Raw genomic sequence first — 25381 nt, forward strand, 5'->3', positions numbered from 1 at the left:
GCAGAGCTCCACACCTTAATCTATGGTGTGTAGAAACTCCACCGTTGAAAATACATAAGTGATGAAGGTAGGCATGGCCGTGCGGCCAGCCCCCAATGTCTAAGGAAAACGTTCCAAAGATGTCAAGCTCCAAAAATGAAAATACAATAGTAAAAGGTCCTATTTATAATGAAACTAGCTACTAGGGTTTACAGAAATAGGTTAATGATGCAGAAATCCACTTTCAGGCCCACTTGGTGTGTGCTTGGGCGGAGCATTGAGCTTTACACGTGTAGAGACTTCTTTTGGAGTTTAACTCTGGTTTATAACGTGTTTCTGGCGTTTAACTCCAACTTTTATACCAGTTCTGGCGTTTTGACTTCGGAATAGGGCAGAGAATTGGCGTTTTGACGCTATTTTACATCGTCAAAACTCGCGCAAAGTCTGGACTATTATATATTGCTGAAAAGCCCTGGATGTCTACTTTCCAACGCAATTAAGAGCGCGCCATTTGGAATTCTGTAGCTCCTGAAAATCTAATTTGAGTGCAGAGAGGTCAGAATCCAACAGTATCTGCAGTCCTTTGTCAGCCTCTAAATCAGATTTTTGCTCAAGTCCCTCAATTTCAGCCAGAAAATACCTGAAATCACAGAAAAACACACAAACTCATAGTAAAGTCTAGAAATGTAAATTTTGCATAAAAACTAATAAAAACATCCCAAAAAGTAGCTAGATCCTACTAAAAACTACCTAAAAACAATGCAAAAAAGCGTATAAATTATCCGCTCATCATCTATCCTCTTCTCTTCTAGCCGGTGGTCTTTCGTTCCTTCGTGTCTCACGCAACTCCTCTATCTCGATTTGCCCGGTGGCCTTTTCTCGGAATTCTTCCAGCGTCTTCGGCTTCGCCACGGCGATGGCTTCCTGGAATTTTCTAGGTCGGAGGCCACTCTTGATGGCGTGTAATTGTACTTTCGAATTGAGGTTGGGTATCTCCATGGCTGCTGTCGTAAAGCGCGTCATGTAATCCTTTAAGCTCTCGTGCTGCCCCTGTTTGATTGTGCTGAGGTAATTCGAATCCCTCACATATATCTTGGATGCTGCGAAGTGGTTGATAAACATCTTGGCAAACTCATCGAAACTGTTTATGGACCCTGCAGATAAGTTAGAAAACCTTAGTAGTGCGGCTCCATCCAAAAAGGTCGGAAAGGACCGACATAAAATGGGGTCAGAGTCGCTATTAAGGAACATCATGGATTCGAATTTTTTGACGTGGACTTTGGGATCCCCGATCCCTTTGTATGGTGTCAATGTCATGGGAAGTGTGAAGTTCTGCGGCATTTTGAAACTCATTATTTCTTCAGAGAACGGGTTGGTCCGCCGCCTTACACCTTTTGGGTTTGTCTCCCCTGTCTTCACGATGGATTCGGACTGGTGTTCTTCATATTGGTCAGCATTTGTCTTCTTGCTATCGACTTTTCGATCTCCATTGTTTTGCAGTGCTGCCAGGAGCTCGGCCATCCGTTGGTTCTATGCCTGTAGGGCGGAGTTGGCGGCCATGAGGTCGGCGTTGGTCTGAGAGTGCTGCTGAGTCTTGGAATGATCAGTCATTTTTTGCTTTCCTACAAAGAGAAAGGTGTGTGGTACAAGAACAAATAAAATAAATAAAAACTAGGGAGTTTGTGGAGTGCGGGAGTAAACTTCTCGGACCCCACGATAGGCGCCAAATGTTCCTGCCTGGTAATAGGGCTGAGGTATTAGTCAGAGCCCGCCGCAAGAATCCTTGCTTAGTCCTCATCACCTAGCGCCGTGCTCCGAGAGCAAGCTTCGTCCGAGTAGGGGGAGGTACCTGCAAGAGGACTCCGAAGCCTAAGTCAGTTTTTGCCCAAGGGATAAACTAGGAACAACTAGAATAAAAGAGCTAACTTCCTGTTTGAAGGAATCGAGAACAAGTTTTGTTATATAGAGTGAGTGTCGCCCTTGAGCTATCTGTGTAGTTGTATTTAAGGGGAGAGAATACGTTAGTGGCCTCGAAATCCTCGGCCCCGTATCCGACTTTAATGACACGTTCTTATCTTGAAGATGATCGTTTGAAAGTCCAATCTATTATTCCGTGCTTTGATTATTAAACGTGGTATTTCCGAAATATAACGTCGTTCCGTATTGAGGGTACGGATCAATAATAATTAATGAATATTATTTGAATTGATTTTTTTATTCTCTTAAATATTATTGATTATATATAAACACTCCATAGAATGTTAACTTAGGGAATATTCTCCCTCTATATTACTTCGAAATTTCGAATATATCTCTTACGTTGTTAACAAGCTCCACGTCCATTGACAACAAGGGTTCGAATATATGGTAAAACTCGGGATATATATATATATTTGGACAGAATATAAAGGAAGAATAATTTAATCTATTAAAGTTATCGCATTGCGGAATATTGTTTTTTTTTTAGGTTTTTGCTAAGGAGCATATTCAAGATAAATTATATATAACGTTAACAAAAATATTTTATATATATTAAAAATCAACCACTAAATTAGTTATTATATATTTAAATATATTTATACATAATAATTTTTATTTTTAATTAAATAATTAACTATCAAAATAATTAAACATGTCATAGTATAATAATCAAACATATAATAAATAAAATCAAACTTTGATGAGTTTGAAAAACTCTAATTTAAATTGATAATAATCAAACATTATTAACATAATTAATTACAAAATTATTAATTGAATTTTTGATCATATGTGCTAAACTAAACAATTTTGCTGTGCAGATTATACTTGTTGGGCCGAAAAAAAAGAGAAAAATAAAACAAGCCCATTAAAATATTTTTAGCATTGATACAATCTTTATTGTGGCTGAAACAATGAGTTGTATATTGGGCCAGATTCTCTTAACATTATTATTAGCTCAATTCAAATTTTAGTGGAAAACCCACTAACTTGATCCGGATCGAAGAAAAGAGAAAAAGCAAATGTTTTGTTTCATGCTTCCAACAGATCTCATCTCCATCATGTGGTGGATTTTAAATTTAATTCACTTGAATTAACTTTCATTGGAAAGATAAAAGAGAAAGAGAAAAGTGATTTGATGGCTTTAATGATGCTACACGTTACTCGGCAAACAAAGGAAGTGGAAATTTAATTCACTCTCATTCTCTCTCTTAGTCTCATTGAAAGCATTTTTAATTTCTCTTTCTACTCTCTCTTCTCACTCTCGGTCACCTCACAAAGAAAGCATGGAAGCTATGGCAAGCTACCATAGAGAAGAAGAAGCAAGCAACAAGACCATCGCAATGATGGCAAGAAAAAGAAAACAAAAAGTATGTTGTGCCTGATATCTTCACCAAATAAGGTAAGATTTGGTGAAGTAAGCTCAAGCTCTCCATACCAAAAATGAAAGAAGTAGATCTCGGTCAGAGGAAGAAGATCTCAGAGGCATGGCTCGTCTATGCTTTTGTGTTCACTCATCACAGAAGGTAACTAGGAAGGCTATGTGAAGAAGGAAGCAAAAGTGAAGCAGGAGGAGCTGTCATGCATTAAGAAGCATCAAGGGCTAGGAGTCCTTCTTGGACTGCAAGTCAAGAGGGATGGGTCGGATTGGTGAAGCTTGGTGTAAAGAGAAGACTCAGAGGTAATTGCATGTTGGATATAGCATTCGGTTATCTCTCTTCTCTCTCTCTCTCTCTCTCTCTCTCTCTCTCTCTCTCTCTCTCTCTCTCTCTCTCTCTCTCTCTCTCTCTCTCTCTCTCTCTGGCCGAACCGGTTTTTCTTGAAGAAGAAGAAGTTTAGCTTGGTTCAAATGATTTCAACCGTGGAGGCTTCCCCCTCTATAAATAAAGGAGAACAGCTAGGGCTTGAAGCAAGGAGTGAGAGTGCAAGGCACAGTGTTCACGTAGCTACCTAAGCTGACAGAAGTTCTTCTCCTTCAATACTTTCTATTTTGTATTTTTCTGTTTAATTTTGTCTATCTTGAGTCTCATGGAAAAAGGCAAACATTGAGGTTTGTAAGAAAAAGTCATAGAGCGGAAAAAGACAGAGAGTACAAAATTAAACGAAAAAGTCATAGATGTCCTTAGAGGTCCTTTGTACATCTGTGTTGTGTTTCATGATTCTGTGGAAATTTCCTTGCAAGTGGGTTAGCACTTAACAGTTGAAAGCTTGGCAGTGACCAAGTCAAGTTCAGTTTTGTGATTAGTTTCTAGACTTGTCCCGGATAGGAAGGGTAGTTCCTAGGGAGAATTGTTGTATGTAATCAAAGATTATTATAGTGAAATTCCATCATTGTTGTGATGGAGACTGAATGTAGGCTGCATTGCACTTTGCAGCTGAACCATGATATATCTTGGTGTGATTTTCTCTCTCTTCTACTCCATTTCTGATTCTGCTGCAGAGGAGAAAAAATTGAAAAATATCTCCTGACTGGTCACGAGGCAAAACAAAAAAATCTCGTGGCTAGGCACGAGACAAAAACAAAAAATATATCCTCAAGTTTTCTGAAGGACAGCAAGAGTTACTAAGCGAAAAAATGACTAAGATTCAACCCCCATTCTCTTAGCCACTGATAAACCATCAAACTTGTTTCATGAGAATATGATACGTGACTGATTAATAGCTTATCTTTTTAGGAATAATTTAATGATATGTAGTTAGCCCTATGAAAATGCTTGAATTCTCTATTAAGCTTTTACTCTCGTAATGCATGTCTATATATAATAATAAAAACTGCGGAAAAAAAGAGAATAGAGAATGGTTGTTTGGAGAACAAGAAAAGATTAAAAATTATAAGAGAGTGAAGAAGTGAATTGATTCATAAATGTTTGGAGAACAAGAAAAGATTAAAAATTATAAGAGAGTGAAGAAGTGAATTGATTCGGAAATAAAAAGAAATTTTAGAAAAAGAGAAAAAATTACAAAAGAAAAGGGAGCTTGGGAGAAGTCTTGGATTCTTGTTCTGAGAAATTAGAATGCAAGTTCTATTCTAACTAATTTTTGCCTTATATAACTAACTCAGCTAATGACTTGGCCTAACTAATTCTCCAACTAATTTCACAAATTATTTAATCGGATTTGAATTGAGGGTATATATTTAGCTGGTATCTCACCACATTAGATGAGTCACTATTTATCAATTGAAAACAGGAATTGATTTGTATAATTTTATAGATGAATAGAAATTTATTTAAAGTTTTAAGATGATTAAGATACGCTTTATCTTTCGAAAACAAAAAAGTCTGAAATCAGATAGGGTATTTATCCTTAAATAAGACATCATCTAATTATTGACTCTTTTTTTTTTATATTCTAAAAAGACACACTTCATCTAGGTTTTAATATATATCATTATATGATTAGGATTTGGATCCTCTAAAGTTTGAATTTTACTTTAGAGAGTAAAGTGTAATTTCTCACTATTGATTTCATATGTGGGACCAATAATAAATATAAAAGAGAAAATATTCAATTGTAAAAGATCACACTTTACTCTCTAAAGTAAAAATTCAAACTTTAGAGAATCCAAATTCATATGATTGGATTTGGATCCTCTAAAATTTGAATTTCACTTTAGAGAGTAAAGTGTGATCTCTCACCATTGATTTCATAGGTAGGACCAAGAATAAATACGAAAGAAAAACTATTCAAATGGTAGAAGATTACACTTTACTCTCTAGAGTGAAATTCAAATTTTTGTTTAGAAGGTTAGTATTTTCAAATAAGCTTCCATGTGGCAGATGCATCTAACCATAACAACCACGCGACAAAGCACGTTTTAAGTTTTGATTGGCACCATTAACGTGGTCACGTGGACATGTACACCAAATTAGTGAACGGTGTATCTTCTACTCGGATATTTAAAATTTCTTTTTGATTTTTTTTTTTTAAGACAATGGTTGAGACATCAGTAGGTAAGTCCATAATTTATTCAAGGTCCCCAACGGCCCTTTTATCCAAAAAAAAAAATCCTGAAAGAAGTATATTACCAAAACAAAACAAAATAAAAAGCACAGACATGAGTATCTTTAACGATGAATTATATCCAACAAAAATAGGTGGATTATAAAATAAAAGCTAAGCTGCTTCAAATAATAATAATAATAATAATATTTGAGGGTATGCAATTAAATTGAGAAAAATGAATAGAGTAATGTTATTTGTACATTCAATTTGGTATCAAGTAAAACACCAATTTAACTCTACAGGTGAGAAAGATCAGTTAAGTAAAAGTGGATGAAAAACTATAATGTAATTAATAGTTATAAATTATATATGAGTTAATACTCAAGTAAATTTTTTAGTGTAAAAATAATTAATGGTTATAAATATTTATCCTTATTTCAATATTTTTTTTCTTTCTATTTTTTATTTATATTTTACTGTAGAAATGTATATTCTTATAAAAATTTCTTCACATGAAAATAATATTGTGTAAATCGTTAAATATTTCAGTTAAAAATATCAAATTATCTCAGAGTTCGCATAATGATATTTTTATGTAAAGACTCATCATGAGAGTATCACCTGCTGCACAGGCCATCATTCTTGTCATGCTTTTTGAAAAACTCAAGAAATTCAACATGGAATGGTATACCTCTATTTAATTTGTTGGATAATTATTGTACATTATAACAATAGATCGAATAGGCAATAATATTATCTTGTTAATTTAGTCCTAAAAGATTATTAATTAGTAACTAACTTAAAGGAGTGAAAATTGTCTCATAATTATAATACCATAAAAATCGAATACATCCTCGATCCATATGAAATATGTAATAAAATTCTGAAAAAAAATTGCTAATTTGAGTTGTTTTAAAACATCTTGCAAGTTGTGTTTATGATTGATTTTCAGTGTGTATTATTCCATGTGTGAAAATGTCTTAACTTTCTGCATTTGATAAATTTACTAAATCAACAAATTTAATTTGCCTGCTATTGGCATAATCAAGATTAGCTAACTACTTGTTTCCTGTTTTAGCAAGAATTGGTTAAAATCTGTTATAACCGCCAGTTGATAACCTTTTGCTATTTATTCAATCAATCAATAGTTCATTCATTTCAGTATTCAAAATCTCTCTTCATAGAGTTCTTTCTTCTTTCTTGTCATACTTCTTAAACCTGCTAATTAACTTGAGATATAACTTATGTATATGATGCAACAGGCTATCAATCATTGTATACATTATGAATTAATAATTATTAATGATAATGAATTTAAAGACCTTCCATGATCTTGTCTGAACTAACATCTTGTATTAATTAATACTAGTGTATGTTCCCGTACCTTGTACAGGATAATACATAAAATTATATTAAAAATTTTATTAAAAAATTATATAATATATATAATAGTTATTATTACAAATATTTTATAAAGTTATAATTAAAATTAAACTCTTAAAATTTTTAATATTAAAATATTAAAAATAATTAGTATTTATCTTAATCAATTTGAGTTTGTTAAGTGATTATCTCACTCGTTCGCTTAAACAACTATTAGGAATTAGAATCTAGCCTTGTGTATATAGCAATCTATTGGCTAGCGATAAACCCTTAATAAACGGAGTATCAATACGTGGTTAGACTTGGCAGGAATTTTCGAATACACAGGTACCCGACCCATCTATACCCGGATGAAAAGGGTAATAACTTGATTCGAGTCGGGACAGATTTTGCTTAAGACAGGTATCGTCGAGTTTAGGGTGTACCCGCCCCGAATATATACATATAAACATTTCTTAGTAATTAGAATTTGCCTCACATCACATATGATTCATAGCTTCAGTCTATACTCTATATAGCTATGCAAGATAAACTCAATTATCCTCATCTAAAATCTTCTTCTTCTCGACTTCTTCAAAAAAAAAAAAAAAAAAGCCGCATAGCTTCTGTCATGTTGTTACTGAGTCCATCGCCGCTTACCTATTCACAACTCCCATCTTTCTTCACAGCCAGAGACGAATCCACGTTTAATATAGAGGGGGCATTTGTCCCCACAAATTTTTTTTGAAAAAAATTAATACTTGTATGCATATATACCACTTATTATATTATATTTGTCTCAAAATAAAATACAAATAGTTCTTTTGTATTTTATGTTAAAAAATATTTTGTTAAACTTAACACATAATAATAATTATATTGTTAAATTTGATTTAGTATGAAAAATAAATAAATACACTAAAAAATTAGTGATAATTAATTATATTATATTAGTTAATTAATTAATAATTAAATTAAAACTTAGTTTTATAATTAAATACAATTTAAATTATTAGTGATTTTTTCAAAATTGTTTAAGATAAAAATATATTATCTATGTATTAATATACTGTAATTATTTTGGTTAAAAAATTTATTTATACTATAAAAATTATAATAAGTAGATTTGACAATTAAGTAAAATAATTGTTTAAAAATATATATAAAAAATAATATTTAATCATGTTAAAAATAAAAAAGTCCTTATAAATATTTTTTTGTTATTTTAAATATTATACTATGTGTATGAAATTATATTTTTATTATTTTAAATATTATAATAATGATTGTGTGTATATTTCTAGTTCTTATCAATATGTATTAGATAGTTCTAATTTTAAATTTTGAATATATCTAAACCAATTTAGATTAATCAAGTGATCAACTTAGTCGTCCGTTTAAATAAGTATTGAGGGTTCGAATTCTATCTCGTTGCCGGCCAATTGTAGATTCTTAAATGGAATTCAAATTCATAACGGATTAGTCCTTAACTTGTTGAATATCGTGGGAAGCAAAAAAAAAATTATACCTAAATTTTATTATATTTTTGTCCCCATTACTAAATTTTTCTGGGTCCGTCACTGTTCACAACTTATGTCATCATTGCTGCTCATCCCATTACCGTCGTTGTTGAACCCGTCGCCACCATTTTCATGCCGAGTTTCTTTTCTCTAGGTAAATTTTTCTCTATCTCTCTCTCATTGTGAGTCTGTTAAGTTCTTCTATTCAAACATTGATATTTAAATTATAAAAAAAATTAATTTTCATATTTTATAAAATATCATACTGGCGGTAATTCCAAATATGACGCTACTTAAAATTAAATAAAGTAACATAGATAAAACAAATAAAAAAATAAAAAATTACTTAATCTTGTATAAAATTTACCTATAAAATTCTGTACCAAAAAATAAATTTAATTTTAGTATATTAATAATATAAAATATTTTATATAGTCATTCAATTCAATTAGATTTGTCTATTTAGGTCATTATTGAAAATAAATTTAAGATACTAACATACAATTACTTTAACTTAAACAACAATTATCAATACTATATAAAGGACACACTATTCTACTAAGAATGATTATCATAAGTTAATTTTTCAATTTTCTATATTAATATTAGAAAGTTTATATAATACTATATAATAATATTATCATTATTAATACTATATGATATCAAAAAAAATCACCGTGCTAATATAATATTATTAATATTATATAAATCATCTTTGTATTTATTTTTCTGTGCGTATATAATATTTAATTAACACATTAAGACATATATAATAATTTGTTAATACATATATAATATAAAGTAATTTATAAATTATTATTAATTCGTATATAATGTATAATTAAATTTAATGAATTCAATTAGAATAAACAATAAATTATTTATTTTATTTCAGACTTTATAAATAAATAAATTAATTAACTAATATAACAAATTATAATTAATGTAGTAAAATTAATTAAGTAATATATATTATAATAAATTATATTAATATTTAAATATCTAATCAAATCAATTAGCTGATATAATTAAGTCATGGTAATAACTTGTATTGAATGAGTTAAAATAATTAAATCGGAAAACACTCTTTAGAGCATGCCACGTCAACTCCATCATTAAGTGCAGACATCCAATTTTTATATAATAGAATAGATTATTTATTATTAGTATCAAAACAATAGAGTCTAGTTCAGTGGCAGAAGAGAGTAGTGCAGCTTTGCAGCAGAGTAGTGGTCAAAGTTAAGTTTGTTAGTTTGTTTGGAATAGTATTTTAAATAGGATAAAGCATATTGAAAGCTCAACTCAAGATGATAAAGGAACAAGGTCTTACCGTCTTAGATTACATCAAACTATCTATATGAAACAGCCAGTAGGTTTTGCACAACAATCCTCAAATTATATTTATAGATTAAACAAGATTTTATATGGCTAAAATAGGCACTTAGAGAGTGGTTTATGAAATTGAGCACTGTTTTTGACAACTTTGGTTTTAAAAGTACAAAATCAAAAACTTCCTTGTTTATTAAACAAAGTTCTACTTCTATTATGTATATTTTCTTTACTATGTAGATGATATAATTATTACTAGTAGTTCAGCATCTGAAATTGATTATATAATACAACAACTAGATAAAACTAACTCTTTTTTAGACATTAAGTACATAAAACTGATTCTGAAAATTTATATTTATCTCAAACAAAGTATATTAATGATATTTTATCTAAAGTTGGCATGGCAAGGGCTAGTTCTATGCCAATACCAGTGGTCTCTTCCCTTCAATTGCTTTCTTCTCGTTTTGAAAAATTTGAAAACCTGAAACTATATAGAATAGCGGTAACTACTTCTTTTCAAAAGGTTAAAATCCAAACTTCACTTCAAGTTTGAGGGAGGGGACATCAAGACTATAGAGTCTAGTTCACTGCTAGAAGAGAGTAGTGCAACTCGAGGAGTGCTAGAAGGTCAGTAAGTTTTGTGATTTGTAGCCATTAATTAATTATTATTGGTATTTTTAATAGTGTAAGATTTCATTTAATGGTATGAGATTACTCACTTTTCTTTTGCTCATTAAATGCTGACCAGATTTTAATAAAAGTGTTGGTTCCTGTTACGGCCTGGCCCACATATAACATGGGCCGCCCCGACCCACGAATTACCCGACCCGAACGGTGGGGGGGGGGGGGGCGAGGTGATCAAATACCGACCCGAACACGCGTCCTGGTAAGCTCACTACTACAGCTGTATGAGGAAGCTTCGAGGAAGGTGGGTTCTGCTTCAGTGGGACCCGCTTCTGACACGGTATATATGGGGAGGGTCCTATCCCTCCCCCAAGGTACGACACATACCATTTTATCCCTTTTCTGCCTGCACACTAAACTGACTAGAGCGTCGGAGTGTCTTTGCAGGTGACACCCCCCTTTCACATCAGGAGCTCGGAACGTCGGCTACTCCAGCTCCACCCTCGCTACCCGGTTCCAGACCGCGCCCTACCTATCAACCCGAGGATCCCTCCGAACCGTCCGGTACCCGAGCTATCGAACATTGGCGCCGTCTGTGGGGACAACGCCTAAATGGACATCGTACAGGGTCCAGGGGACCACGGCCGCGGAGCAGGCCTTAAGGGGGCAGCCTCCGTCGCTTCTCCCCGGGAGCGGCAGAGGTCCCCCCGCGACGTACCGAGCCACAGGGTAATGCAGGATAATGCAGGATCTGCGCTAGGATAATGCAGGATCTGCGCCATAGGGTGCAGAACCTGGAATGCCAGCTGGCGGACCAGGAGCACCATCAACAAACTTCTGATCCCAACTAATCCCCGTCTCCCGAGAGTCAGGGAAGAACCTCCCACAGAAGCCGCTCCCAGCACACTCCCACCTTAAGATGGAAATTGGAAAGTAACCGGGAGGACTAGGAACACCCGAGAAGACGACACGACCCCTTCATCTACGCCCGACCTAGAGGAACCCGCGCCGCGAGGCGAGATCGGGAGGATGACAGAGAAAGAATGACGAGAGTGCGACGACCTGTGATCATGGGAGCAACCCCTTTACACCGCTCCATCCTCGAGGTCCGGCTACCAAGGCACTTTGATAAGTCGACGGATATGAGGTACGATGGAACTCAAGATCCACAGGAACATCTGACGGCCTTCAAGGCGAGAATGAACTTAGAAGGGGTAGGCGACGAGGTCAGGTGCCGCGCCTTCCCGGTCACCCTGGCGAGCCTGCAATACGGTGGTTTAATAACCTCCCGCAGGACTCAGTGGCTAGGTTTTTGGACATTAGCCGCGCTTTCCTAGCCCAATTCACTACCCGAATCGCGAAGGCAAAACACCCGATAAACCTACTCGGGGTAACACAAAGGCACGGTGAGTCGACCAGAAAATACTTGGACCGATTTAACGATGAATTTTGGAAATAGACGGCCTAACCGATTCGGTGGCTAGCCTGTGTCTGACGTACGGACTTCTGAACGAGGATTTTAGGAAGCACCTCACCATGAGGCCGGTGTGGACAATGCAGGAGATCCAAAGTGTAGCCAGGGAATACATTAACAATGAAGAAGTCAGCCAGGTCGTGGCCACCAACAAGCGGCAGCCCTCCTACAACCAAACCCGACAGAACGGTAACGGAGAAAGACAAAAGGAACACGCCAGAGACGACAGTCCGAGCAAGACACAAAGGCCATTTCCTCGAGTCGGGAAATTCACCAATTACACCCCCTTACCGTCCCATCATAGAAGTTTATCAACAGATAGCCGAGAAGGAAATTTTGTCGAAGCCTCGACCTCTGAAGGACCAGACCGGGGGAAACAAGAGCCTCTATTGTGACTACCACAAAGGCTATAGGCAAAAGACACAGGATTGCTTCGACCTGAACGACGCGCTGGAACAGGTGATCAGGGATGGAAAACTGGCCGAATTCTCCCATCTCATCAGGGAGCCAAGGAGGCGTGATCGTGACCGCGAGGGAGAGGACAAAACCCGCGCAGTAAAGCGACGTCACGAGCCGGAAGACAACGACCACGGCCTTACCATAGTGAACGTGGTAACGGCAAAAGACGCACCTCCAAGGTCGAGGTCGGCACACAAGAAAGACGCCAAGATCCTGACGGTCTCCTCCTCATTTGTGCGAAGCTCCAAGATGCTCCCACACATATCTTTCGATCCTGAAGACCAATGGTTCGATGAGGTCGCGGAGAATCCTCCTATGGTCATCGCGGCCAGAGTGGGAACCGGCCTATCAAGCGGATCCTTGTGGACACCGGGGCCGACTCGAATATCATGTTTCGCAACATGTTCGATGCTTTGGGCCTACGAGACGCTGATCTAAAGACGCACCAGCACGGTGTTGTAGGTTTGGGCGACCACTTCATCAAACCGGATGGGATAATCTCCCTACCAATATCTGTAGGGGCAGAACAGGGGCGAAGGTCTGTAATAGCCAAGTTCGTGGTTCTACAAGACTCCACGGCCTACAACATCATCCTAGGAAGGAAGACTATCAATGACCTCGGAGCAGTGATCAGCACAAAGATGTTGATAATGAAGTTCATCATTGATGACGGATCCGTGGGATCCATAAAAGGAGACTTAGAAACGGCAGTCGCTTGCGACAATGCCAGCCTCTCTTTAAGGAAGAAATCTAAGGAGGCATCGGGGGTGTTCCTCGCCGACTTGGACGCTAGAGTCAGCGACAAGCCGAGACCCGAGCCGGAAGGGAACTTAGAGAGGTTCAGAGTAGGGGACACTGAGGAGAAGTTCACCTTGGTGAACAGAAACCTCCCACACGACCTGAAGGATCCCCTAATGGAAATGATCAGGGCTAACGGTGACCTATTTGCATGGACGCCAGCCGACATGCTGGGGATAGACCCCCAACTCATGTCACATCACTTGGTCGTGATGGCAAGGGCCAGACCGGTAGCTCAAAGAAGAAGGAAAATATCGCAAGAGCGAGCAGATGAGGTGGCCAGGCAGACGGCTAGCCTCCTCGAAGCAGGGTTTATTCGAGAACTCGACTACTCGAACTAGCTTTTGAATGTAGTCCTGGTAAAAAAGCATAATGGAAAATGGAGAATGTGTGTGGATTACTCCGACCTAAACAAAACATGCCCTAAGGACTGCTACCCCCTACCTAACATTAATGTGCTCGTCGACGCGGCAGCAGGATATCGGTATCTGAGCTTTATGGATGCTTATTCTGGCTATAATCAAATCCCAATGCACCGGCCAGACGAAGAAAAGACAGCGTTCATAATACCGGGAGGAATATATTGCTACAGGGCAATACTGTTTGGCCTGAAGAACGCCGGCGCCACGTACCAGAGGTTAATGAACAAGATCTTCAGCGACCTCATAGGCAGAACGGAGGAAGTATATGTGGATGATATCCTTGCAAACATCACTCAACCCGAAGACCTATTAAGCGACTTAGGAAATGTGTTTGCCTCCCTCCGACAACACGACATGAAGCTCAACCCACTCAAATGCGCCTTTGCCATGGAAGCAGAAAAACTCCTAGGGTTCATGATAACCCAAAGAGGGGTCGAGGCCAACCCAGAAAAGTGCCAGGCAATACTCCAAATGAAGAGTCTGGCCAGTGTCAAGGATGTGCAGAGGTTGTCGGGCAGACTCACCGCCCTATCCCGTTTCCTCGGAGCGTCGGCAACTAGGGCGCTGCCATTTTTTAACCTTATGAAAAAGGGGATAGTATTTGGGTGGACCCCGACATGTGAGGAAGCATTCAAGCATTTCAAAGAGATTCTCGTGACACCACCTGTGCTCGGGAAGCCCAAGGTCAGAGAATCGCTCTACCTATACCTGGCCATAATGGAAGAAGCGCTGGCGGCAGTGTTGGTACGAGAGGAAGGGAAGGTTCAACAACCAATTTACTTTGTGAGTAGAGTATTGCAAGGAGCAAAACTGAGATATAGTAAATTAGAGAAGCTGGCACTGACACTGCTAACCTCCTCCCGCAGATTACGGCAATACTTCCAGGGTCACCAAGTGGTCGTGAGAACGGACCAGGGAATCTGGCAAGTGCTCCATAAACCCAACTTAGCGGGAAGAATGATGACTTGGGCCATCGAGCTATCTTAGTATGATTTACAATATGAGCCCCGGCATGCGATTAAGGCACAAGCAATGACAGACTTCTTGGTAGAAGTAACGGGAGACCCGACAGAGGAAGCGAGCATACGGTGGAGGCTCCATATGGACGGGGCCTCTAACCAGACGTCCGGAGGCGCTGGGATCATCTTGGAAAGCCTTGCCGGGGTCATATACGAACAATTAATCAAGTTTGACTTTTCCGTGTCGAACAACCAAGCGGAGTATGAGGCCCTCTTGGGCGGCTTAATCTTAGCTCGGGAAGTCAGCACAACAAGGATGGATTTGTGCAGTGATTCGCAGGTCGTCACCTTGCAGGTGAATGGAAGCTACCAAGCCAGAGACTCGCTGTTGCAAAAGTACTTGGAGAAGGTCAAGGAGCTGAGCAAACAATTCGAAGAGGTCGCGATCCAACACATTCCCAGGAAAAGAAACACACGGGCAGACCTCCTATCCAAGCTGGCGAGCACAAAACCGAGAGTCAGCAACCGGTCTCTCATTCAAGGCATGATAAAAGAACCAACAGTGGCCCTCCATTTGACAAAGATAGGCCCCTCATGGATGGACCCCATCACTGATTTCCTAGAAAATGGCAAACTCCCTGAAGATGAGAAGGAAGCTAAAGCGTTGAGAAGGAAGGCAGCCAAATATGCGATCATAGAAAGCCAACTGTTCAAAAAGGGATTTTAGCCAGCCCTTGTTGAAATGCCTGCTTCCCGACCAGACGGACTACGTGCTAAGAGAAGTCCACGAGGGGTGCTGTAGGCACCACATCGGGGGCAAAGCCCTAGCAAGAAAGCCCATCCGAGCTAGATATTACTGGCCATCGATGATGACGGACTCGAAAGAGTTCGTAAGGAAATGTGTTAAGTGCCAAGAGAACGCCAACTTCCACAAAGCACCGGCAACCGAACTAAGCATATTGACATCCTGCCGACCTTTCGCACAGTGGGGAGTCGACCTACTCGGACCTTTCCCGGTCGGTCTGGGGCAAGTCAAATACCTCAATCGCTATCGACTACTACACCAAATGGATAGAAGCTGAACCTCTGGCCAGTATATCCTCAGCCAGTTGTCGAAAGTTCATGTGGAGGCAAGTGATAACTCGATTCGGCATCTCGGAAGTCGTTGTTTCTGATAACGGGACACAATTCACTGACAAAAAGTTCGGGAAATTCCTCACCGGTCTGGGCATAAAGCAGAAATTATCCTCTGTAGAGCATCCCCAGACGAACGGTCAAGTTGAGGCCGCAAACAAGGTCGTCTTGGTGGGCCTCAAGAAGCGGCTGGATAACAAAAAAGGCGCATGGGCCGACGAACTCGCCTCGGTCCTCTGGTCCTACCGAACAACTGAGCAATCGTCCACAAGGGAAACTTCTTTTTGCCTGACGTACGGGGTGGACACAATGATACTCATAGAGATCGGCGAGCCGAGCCCACGATTACTCCTGAAGGGAGTAGAGGAAGCGGTGGAAAAGGACCTAGCAGATGAGGCTAGGGAGATAGCCCATTTGTCAGAAATAGCACTAAAGCAAAGAATTACCCTACGCTACAATGCCAAAGTGCTCAAGAGGGAATTTGAGCAAAACGACCTCGTCCTGCGGCGCAACGAAATCGGGCTCCCGAATCAGGGTGAAGGTAAACTGGCGACAAACTGGGAAGGCCCCTACAGAGTTAAAGAGGTGATCGGCAAGGGCGCCTACAAATTAGAGAAGCTCGATGGTAAAGAGGTCCCGAGAACTTGGAATGCAGGTAACTTGAGAAGATTCTATTCCTAGCTCAAACACGCCGATCAGGCGATCTGACGAGCTCAGTTATTTACTCTTGTTAAGTACTTATTATGATAATAGACTTGTTTAATCATCGACTTATGTTTTACTTGTTGAAAATTACCCTCTCATTTACTTTCGGTCATTTATGCATCCCACGACAACAAGTTTCTCATAATACATGTTAAACGAGACCACAGCATGGAGCCCCGGGACTGATCACCCCGGGAGCCAACTAAGCTAAAGCCATAACAAACGGCTACAATAATAGCAAAGCCACGACTTGGCTTCGTCGAAATACCAGCACAACGGTAAACAAATGCCACGATGAACCAACAACAACAAAATGGTAACGAAAAAGAACAAGTACGTTCTACCAATAAGCAGTTAAATGATGATAATCAGATGCCGATCAAGCGACTACTAAAGTATGTTAAAAAGCTGGTTTAACAAGTTCCACAAACAAAAATACACAAGGTACATGGGATCACTTCCGGGGCATGTCGACAATCTTGCCATCCTTGATTGTTTTAAAGACCCCAATTGCCGATGTGTCGAAATCAGGAGCCACGATCTTCACCTAGGCTTTGAGAGCCTCTTCAGTCATGAGGATCGTGCTTTTTCCCTGTTTCACGGTCTCTTTATGCTTCTTCTTAAACTCCTCGGCCTCAGATTGAGTAGCCTTAGCCGACGAGACGACCGTATCGCGTTCTTTCTCCAGAGCGACCACCTGACCTTGCGCGGCATTGAGCTGGCTTTTCAAAGTCATCTTCCGCTCGGTCAAACGGGATACGGTAGCATCAGAGGTCTTCAATTTTTCCTCGGCAAACGCAGCCTTCTCCTCGGCAGTCTTAAGCATCTCATTCGCCTCGGACAGCTGCTCCCGAAGCATTTCAACTTGAGTTTTGAATTGATTATTGGCTGTAGCAGCAAATTCGAGCTTCCTGCGCAGCGACTGCATATCCGACAACTCAAACTCAGCCTTCCGAGCTATGGCAGCACCACGGAGGAGGGTACGATACATCCACCAAGCCTGCCCTGCAAGGTCGGTGCCATGGAAGTGTTCCTCCATTCCGGGAAGCAACTGGGAGTCTATGAATGTACCGGCATCGAAGTTCCTCTCCATCACGGTGAGGGTTCCTTCGGGGCTGGAGAATGACCTCTGCCTCTTGGGGGTGGGGATGACCCTCAAGTTGTCTTCCTTGGCCTGGTGAGCAGAGGACGAGTGCCCGGTACTGGCCGCCTCCCCATGAACAAGAGAGACGTGCGCCCTGTCAGAATGTTTGTCCAACATGTCGATGTCACGGGGTGAAGGCGCCGCCTGATCCTCCTTGTTCTCAGGAGTGGCCTCCGGCCCCTCATCAGCCTTCTCCTCATCACTCTCCTCCAAAAAAATTTTGTACAAACTCTCAAGGCCTGTCACCTCGGCAGACATTCCCACTAAAAAAAATAAATAAACAAGTTAGTCGTTTAATCGGCATAACCAACCAAAGCGACGATAATGCAAGAAACACAAGACAAAGCTACTCACAAATATAATTTCAAGCAACCTCCCGGTTACCCGTAAGAAGGTGGGGGTTCACGTAGTTTTTTCCCAAAAACGGCCAACAACACGTCGGCAATCTTTTTATCCACGGTAGGCATTCCCTTGTAGGTCACCTTAATAAAAGCGTTAGACCCCGCCCCGAAACTCCAATACATCGGGATGAGGAGTTCCCCCTCTAACGACAACCAGAAGGGATGGCGGCCTTTGACTGGACGCACCTTGAAGTACTTATCCTTAAACCTGTGATAAGAGTCGTCAAACAAGCCAAAAATCCTCCGACCTTGGGCAGATCGGAAGGACATGAACCCTTTCCTCGCCTTCCCCTCCTTGGAAGGATTCGTGAGGTTGACAAAATAAAGGAAAACGTCGACGGACACCGGCAGCTCCAAATATTCGCACACCATCTTGAAACAGCGGATGGAGGCCCAACTGTTCGGATGCAGCTACGACGGCGCCACGGAGATCCAATTAAGGAGCGCCATTTGAAAAGCGAAAAAGGGAATGCGAACCTCCACTTGGGTGAACATGGCTTTGTAAAACCAAATCCAATCGGCAACCCGGGGGGAGTGGAAATTGAGTTCGTACAGCCGTTCGTTGGGGCAGGAACAAAGACATCGTAGTTGGCCTCCTCGTCAGTACCCCCGCAAAGGTAAACGGCTTGACGAAACTTGGTAAGCTCCTCCTCGCCCATCTGGTTTGGGGAGTCCCTCAAGTCGGAAGCCACCCAAGCATATGGGTCGTAACCCGCAGCGGAGGTGGAAGCTCGCGAGATGACGCGAGGCATACCTACAGTGGGGGTACCACTCGGTTAGTCTATAAGGTCAGGAACCCGGAAAAAGCCCAGAAACTACATTTAGCCTATCCAGTAACTAAAATCAAGCATGGTTGAAGCAAAATCCGAGTAAAAGCCTAAAAAGCTAATACCCTGGAATGGTAACCCCCCTAACGCACCTACTTAACACTAAGGTCATCTATCATACAAATCAAATAAGCAGCATGCATGCAGAAGAACTAGTGATGGAGGTAAAATGACCACGAAGCAGAAAGAGAAGGGATGAATGTTTACCTGGATTAGTTGCGTAGACGTGAAAGAGAAGGAAAAGGAGCAAATGCACAGGGATGCAGAAATGATACTCTGGAAAACTTGGGAGAGAAGAAGATGAAGATGGATGGATTAAAGAAATGAGATGAAAACTGCCAGAGGCAAAATTGTTTAAAACTGCCAGACTCAAGAAGCGCGAAAGGCCTAGGGACAAAATAGTCTTTGCGCACAGAGTTTTGAAATGACCCATTATGAGCATTTAAGGCTCTACACAAGGAACGAGGCGACGAACGGTTATCCCAGCAACGAACAGACACGCGCGCAAGAGGCACGTCGTCTCCACGAGCAGCCGACCTGACGACAACATACGAAAAAAGAGATAACACGCCACTAACAACCCTCACGATCATTACTGACACATTAGGGGCACTGTTACGGCCTGGCCCACATATAACATGGGCTGCCCCGACCCACGAATTACCTGACCCGAACGGTCGGGTGCGAGGCGATCAAATACCGACCCGGACACGCATCCTGGTCAGCTCACTACTACAGCTGTATGAGGAAGCTTCGAGGAAGGTGGGTTTTGCTTCAGTAAGACCCGCTTCTGACACGGTATATATGGGGAGGGTCATACCCCTCCCCTAAGGTACGACACATACCATTTTATCCCTTTTCCATCTGCACATTAAACTGACTAGAGCGTCGGAGTGTCTTTGCAGGTGATACCCCCCCTTTCACATCAGGAGCTCGGAATGTCGGCTACTCCAACTCTGCCCTCGCGACCCGGTTCCAGGCCGCGCCCCACCTATCAACCCGAGGATTCCTCCGAACCATCCAGTACTCGAGCTACCGAACAGTTCCTAAACTTTCTCTTACGCTGTGTTTGTTTAGATGGAAATTGGGGGGAATTGAACATGAACAGAAAGAAAAAGGAAGGAAATCTGATATTTCACTTGTTTGGGAATGAAAGAAAATGTAAAGAGAAAGAGAGAACAGTAACAAAATGTTAGTGGGACCCACAAAAAACTTTCATTTCCACCTAAGGCGAGAAAATAGAAAGAAAACGCATTCCACTCCATCATTTCCAAACCCTACCCTCTTCTTTTTCTGAAGACTCTTCTTTTTCTGAAGACTCTTCTTCAACCTAAGATTACGCTTTGCATTCTACCCACTTTGGCACTTCCAACACTATCAACCAGTGCAAGTGTTACTAGCGATCCATTCCTCCACCACTTCTCAATCATTCTGGTCATGGCATCTTGCATCTACGGGTAAAATCTGGTAAGTTTTCTATCTTGCTCTCATTTCACCTTTCATTCTTTATTAGATTCATAGATCTGTGGGTCTGAGGTTCAATTTTGTAGTATAAGAACAAAGATTACATTTTATTTTGAATTATGAGTTTGTTAATTTTCATGCCTATAAACTGTTTGATAAAATTTTCAAGTGAAAACATGCAAAGGTACTGATTTATAAGTTAATTAGAGTTGAAAGAATTGATGTGTGTATATACTATAGATAAGTTTTTTATGTTGCTCATACTTTTCATTTAACGCTATGTATTGATGGATCTGTCTTTGTGATTTTATTTTGAAGTATATGGACAGAGATTATATTTTAGTTTGATTTATTTCTTTGTTAACCTTCATGTATGTAAACTACTTGATCAAATGCTCCAATAGAAAAATGCTAACTCAAAGTTTGTTAACTTTTTGTCTATAAATTGCCTGATAAAATGTCCCATTCGAAATATAACTGCTAAACTATACTTGGTTTAGGTAAACTAATTGATTTCTTAGGACACACAAAAATTATTATTATTTGGGAGCTCAGTTATTAAAAATGGTAGAAATTAACAACTTATCTTTCACCGCAAAATAAACTTGTTCCACCGCACTTGTTCGCAAATTTGCTCCATAATTTACTCTGTTATAATTATTTAGCTATTTTATTTACTTGTACACCAAATTCATAACTAATTCTCACATGAATAAATGTTGAAGTTGATTAAAATAATTTTTTTAATCTAAAAAGGACAAGTAAAAAAACGTTAAGCAATTTTAAAGGATTTGATTAACTTAATTTATGATATAACATATAACAAGTTAATTACTATCTTCATATAAATATTCTTTATATATAAAAAATTATCTTTCTTTCGGATGACTATCAAAGAATCCATTATTTTATCTGTTTCAAGTTCAACAAGTAATTTTAGAAAGTTGCAAGGCACTTTGCATATGCCGTCTCTGACCAAATTCAAGTGTAGCTTAGATTTTTTTGTCTGTTTTTCACTAAGATAAGATGTTTAATATAGTCTCTTGTTTAGTACTTTTCTTCTAATATATTATTTTTTATATATCCATCAGTTTTTTTTTATTTTTATGTAAATTTATACCCAAAATCATATTAACACCTATTACTTGCTTTTTATTTTCTGTGTTTTTTATTTTTTTATTTTTTCTTTCAGATGTAGTTTATGTTTAAATTTTTTTTGAAAAGAATAAAAAATTGTTATCTTTCAATTGGTAGAGATTTTTGAGCAATTAATTATATTCTTCTATTAGAAGGTCATATATATGAATACTAGTTATTTAACTGCATTGCTTATGCTTTACATATGATGCTATCTTTTTTTGTTTTTGTTGGTGCTGTAAACCGACGATTTGTACATTTGAAACTACAAAGTGCTTGTTAAATGGATAAGGCTGATCATGAAAAAAGTTTTTTGGTCCCCAATATGGAAGACTTCTTTAATTGTGATTTCTTACTAAACCTTTCCTTTAAGTTCGGGGTCGATAATCAGAAAAATATGTTAACCTTTGAAAACCAAGAACATATATTAACAGTTTTGAGGGAGGATTGAAAAAGACGACAGAAATTATGCACAATAACACTGATATGTTACATCGTGCACATGTTATATTTATTGAGATTTATGTCTACACGGGTTGACAAATCCATCTCCCATAAATTGGTTGGGCGAGAACAAATTCGAGCTACTTTAATGCAACAGTTAAGAGAAACTCATAAGTATCGTGACATCCTATGCATGGGCCCTGATGCATTTCTTCAATTGTGTGAGAAATTAAGAGCAACACGTCAAGTGAGGGATACAAAACATGTTACAGTAGAGGAGCAAGTTGCTAGGTTCTTGTATATAGTAGCTCATAATGTGAAAACTAGAACCGTTTCTTTTTTCTACCACCGATCTGGAGAAACTGTTAGCCGCCACTTCCATGCTGTATCACGGACAATTATTTTACTAGAAGATGAATTTTTTCGACAACCATCTGCATCGATTATATCTCTGGCGATCCTTCACAATCATAGATTTTATCCTTATTTTAAGGTATAGACATGTACAATTATGTGAATAAATAGTTTTGATTGATATATACAATTTCATGTTACTTTATTAAATAATGGACTATTATTTAGAACTGTATTGAAGCTATAGATGAAATACATTTTCGTGTCAAAGTACCCATAGCGGACCAACCTAAATTTCGATGGAGAAAATACTGGCCGACACAGAATGTATTAGCTACATGTGATTTTGATATGAAGTTCACATATGTATTAACGGGTTAGGAAGGAATAGCATCTGACTCAAAAGTTCTTAAGAATGCATTATCGATGGATGATAATCTTAAACTTCCACGAGGTTAGCATGTACATAAAACTATATTAGTAGGTAAAGATTAGTAGTTTGTGTGTTTATACTTAATTAATTATTTTCAATGATGGATTTTGTAGAAAAATTTTACCTTGGGGATGCTGAATTTATGCTTAAGCATGGATTAATTACCCCATATCGAAGTGTAAGGTATTACTTAAAAGAGTATGCAAGACGTGGCCCAGAAAATGAAAAGGAATTATTTAATCTTCGTCATGCTTTATTGAGAAATGTTATCGAAAGGTCTTTTGGAGTTTTAAAGAAAAGATTTGCAATAATCACAAGTGGCACTGAACCACATTATGACTTTGAAACTATGGCTGAAATTGTGCTAGCTTGTTGCGTATTACATAACTTTTTAATGGGTGTAGATCTTGATCCACATCTCATAGCTCAAGTTGACCGAGAACTACAAAGAAATAATCCAGAAGAGGATGAAGTAGTTCGACATGAACAAGATGAAGACTATAGGCGGGGTGCCATATTAAGGGATGAAATAGCTGCTCAAATATGGGCTGACTATCGACTAGGACTCTGATCACTCATTTACAAAATTTTACAAAAAAAGTTATTAGTTGTATTATCTGTGCGCTGAGTTGATTTTATAACTATGATTTGTTATTACTGAATTCATGTTACCTGTTGAAGTGTTATCATATTCTGTTTGAGGACTTTGGTGTGCAATTATTGAATTATTTTGTCACATGTTGTACTTATGGAGTGTATTGAATCTTTATTTGTTGAATAAGTGATAAGATAGTTTACAAATGGTTTGATTTAAGATTATAGATGTTATTTCTATCCACTTATTTTGTAGATTGAGAAGTGTTAATGGCAAAGAGAGCATCATGCCAAAGTGAAGCTACTAGTCAGGATACCCTAAGATGGACCGACGAAATGGATACAACCTTCATTGATGCTTTGATTGAAGAATGTCGCAAAGGTAATAGAGTGGATGGCACATTTATTACAATAGCATATGACAACATACTTTCACATTTGAGATCTATCTATGGTAACCACATCTGCAAAGAGAATCTTAAGAATAGACTAAAGACTTTAAAAGATCATTTTGGAGTTTGTTATAATAATTTTCATGGGCTTAGTGGATTTTCCTGGAATCCAATTACAAAGATGTTTGAGGCTGAAGCTGAAGTTTGGGAAGAATTGATTAAGGTATACTTTATGTATTTACTCTCTTATTTGGTATTAAATGTCACTAGTAATTTTTGAAAAAGTATCTCAATAATATATATTTACATATAGGCATAGTCATAGTAAGTATTTTTCTATTTGATTTAAGCAAAATCAGAAGTGAAAAAGTGGATGTGTACTCCAATTAAACACTATGATAAACTATTTGAGATATATGATACAGATAGGGCAACAGGAAAACATGCTGAAAGTGCCAAAGAAAAAGTGAAAAGGTGAAAAAAGCATAAAGAAACAATTAACTTGAATGATGATGATAGTTTTTTAAATATGGAAGAGAAATGGAATGAGGATCCAATTACTCCTCATGCTACTAATTTTACAATGGATCATAATCCTGAAATTGGTTTATCTAACCAATCAACTGGCTCTGAAGGAACATCATCAAGAGATACTAAACGCAAAACAACCATGAGTGATAAATTAGAATCAGAAATGGAAACAATGAATAAAAGCATTCAAGCATTGACTGACATGATGAAAGATGGGAATCATTTTTATGAGAGATCAATTAATATTGCTGAAAAGCAAGTGTTAACAGCTGAAGAATAAGTGCAGGTAGCTAAGGAGCAAGTTCAAATTGCTAAACAATAAGTGCGAATAGCTGAAAGGGGTCTTGTGATTCTTGAGCAAAGTAGGCCTCGCATTTACTCTGAAAATGACGTGTGGACTGAATTAGAGAATTTAGGTGTGATGCCAGAATTGTGCATGAGGTGTTACCGCTTTTTATGCAGAGAAGATAGAGCTAAGACGGAATTTTTTGGTGTTCTGGCTGACGTACGTCTTGCTACATTATATGAATTGATGAGAGAAGCAGGTGCACTCTAAGAACAATAGTCCTAGTAATGTGACTAATATTTTGAGACTGACACAAATATAACTTTTACATGAAGATATGTACAAGTATCTTCATATTTTGTGGGCAACATATCTATGACTTAATTAAAACTTATGATGATAATACCTCATGTCTTTGTATTTTGTGACTTTCATAACTATAACTATTGTTAACTATACTATTAGTAATGAGTTAGTAAAAAAAGTGTATGCTATTAGTAATGACTTGATCAAAGAAGTCCCTGTATTAAGTTTGTTAGTTTCATATGTAATAACTTAATCATGTAAGATTTTTTTTATGTGCATTTGTAAGTGTAATATAAGACATCATATATTAATCAAATCATATAATGTGATTGGTTAGCCTTATTAAAATTATGTACATGTAATTATTGATTTAGA

At 38.3% G+C, this 25381-nt stretch overlaps 1 protein-coding gene across 1 annotated transcript; it reads left to right on the plus strand.

Moving 5' to 3' along the window:
- Positions 1–22189: 22189 nt before the first annotated feature.
- On the plus strand, positions 22190–23468 carry LOC130981251 (uncharacterized). Its single transcript, XM_057904855.1, has 3 exons — positions 22190–22495; positions 22846–22918; positions 23011–23468. Exons 1-3 carry the CDS (start codon positions 22190–22192, stop codon positions 23466–23468), a joined length of 837 nt encoding a protein of 278 aa, XP_057760838.1.
- Positions 23469–25381: the final 1913 nt, after the last annotated feature.

Source organism: Arachis stenosperma, chromosome 5 (genome assembly GCF_014773155.1).
Source record: "Arachis stenosperma cultivar V10309 chromosome 5, arast.V10309.gnm1.PFL2, whole genome shotgun sequence".
Classification (NCBI taxonomy): Eukaryota; Viridiplantae; Streptophyta; class Magnoliopsida; order Fabales; family Fabaceae; genus Arachis; species Arachis stenosperma.

Bases quoted from the DNA above. Each gene is read 5' to 3' on its own strand.
- LOC130981251 (XM_057904855.1), top strand. From the start codon at position 22,190: ATGTCTACACGGGTTGACAAATCCATCTCCCATAAATTGGTTGGGCGA. The intron at 22,496-22,845 runs GTATCACGGACA...TTAACGGGTTAG, and splicing joins TTAGCCGCCACTTCCATGCT to GAAGGAATAGCATCTGACTC. The intron at 22,919-23,010 runs GTTAGCATGTAC...TGGATTTTGTAG, and splicing joins TAATCTTAAACTTCCACGAG to AAAAATTTTACCTTGGGGAT.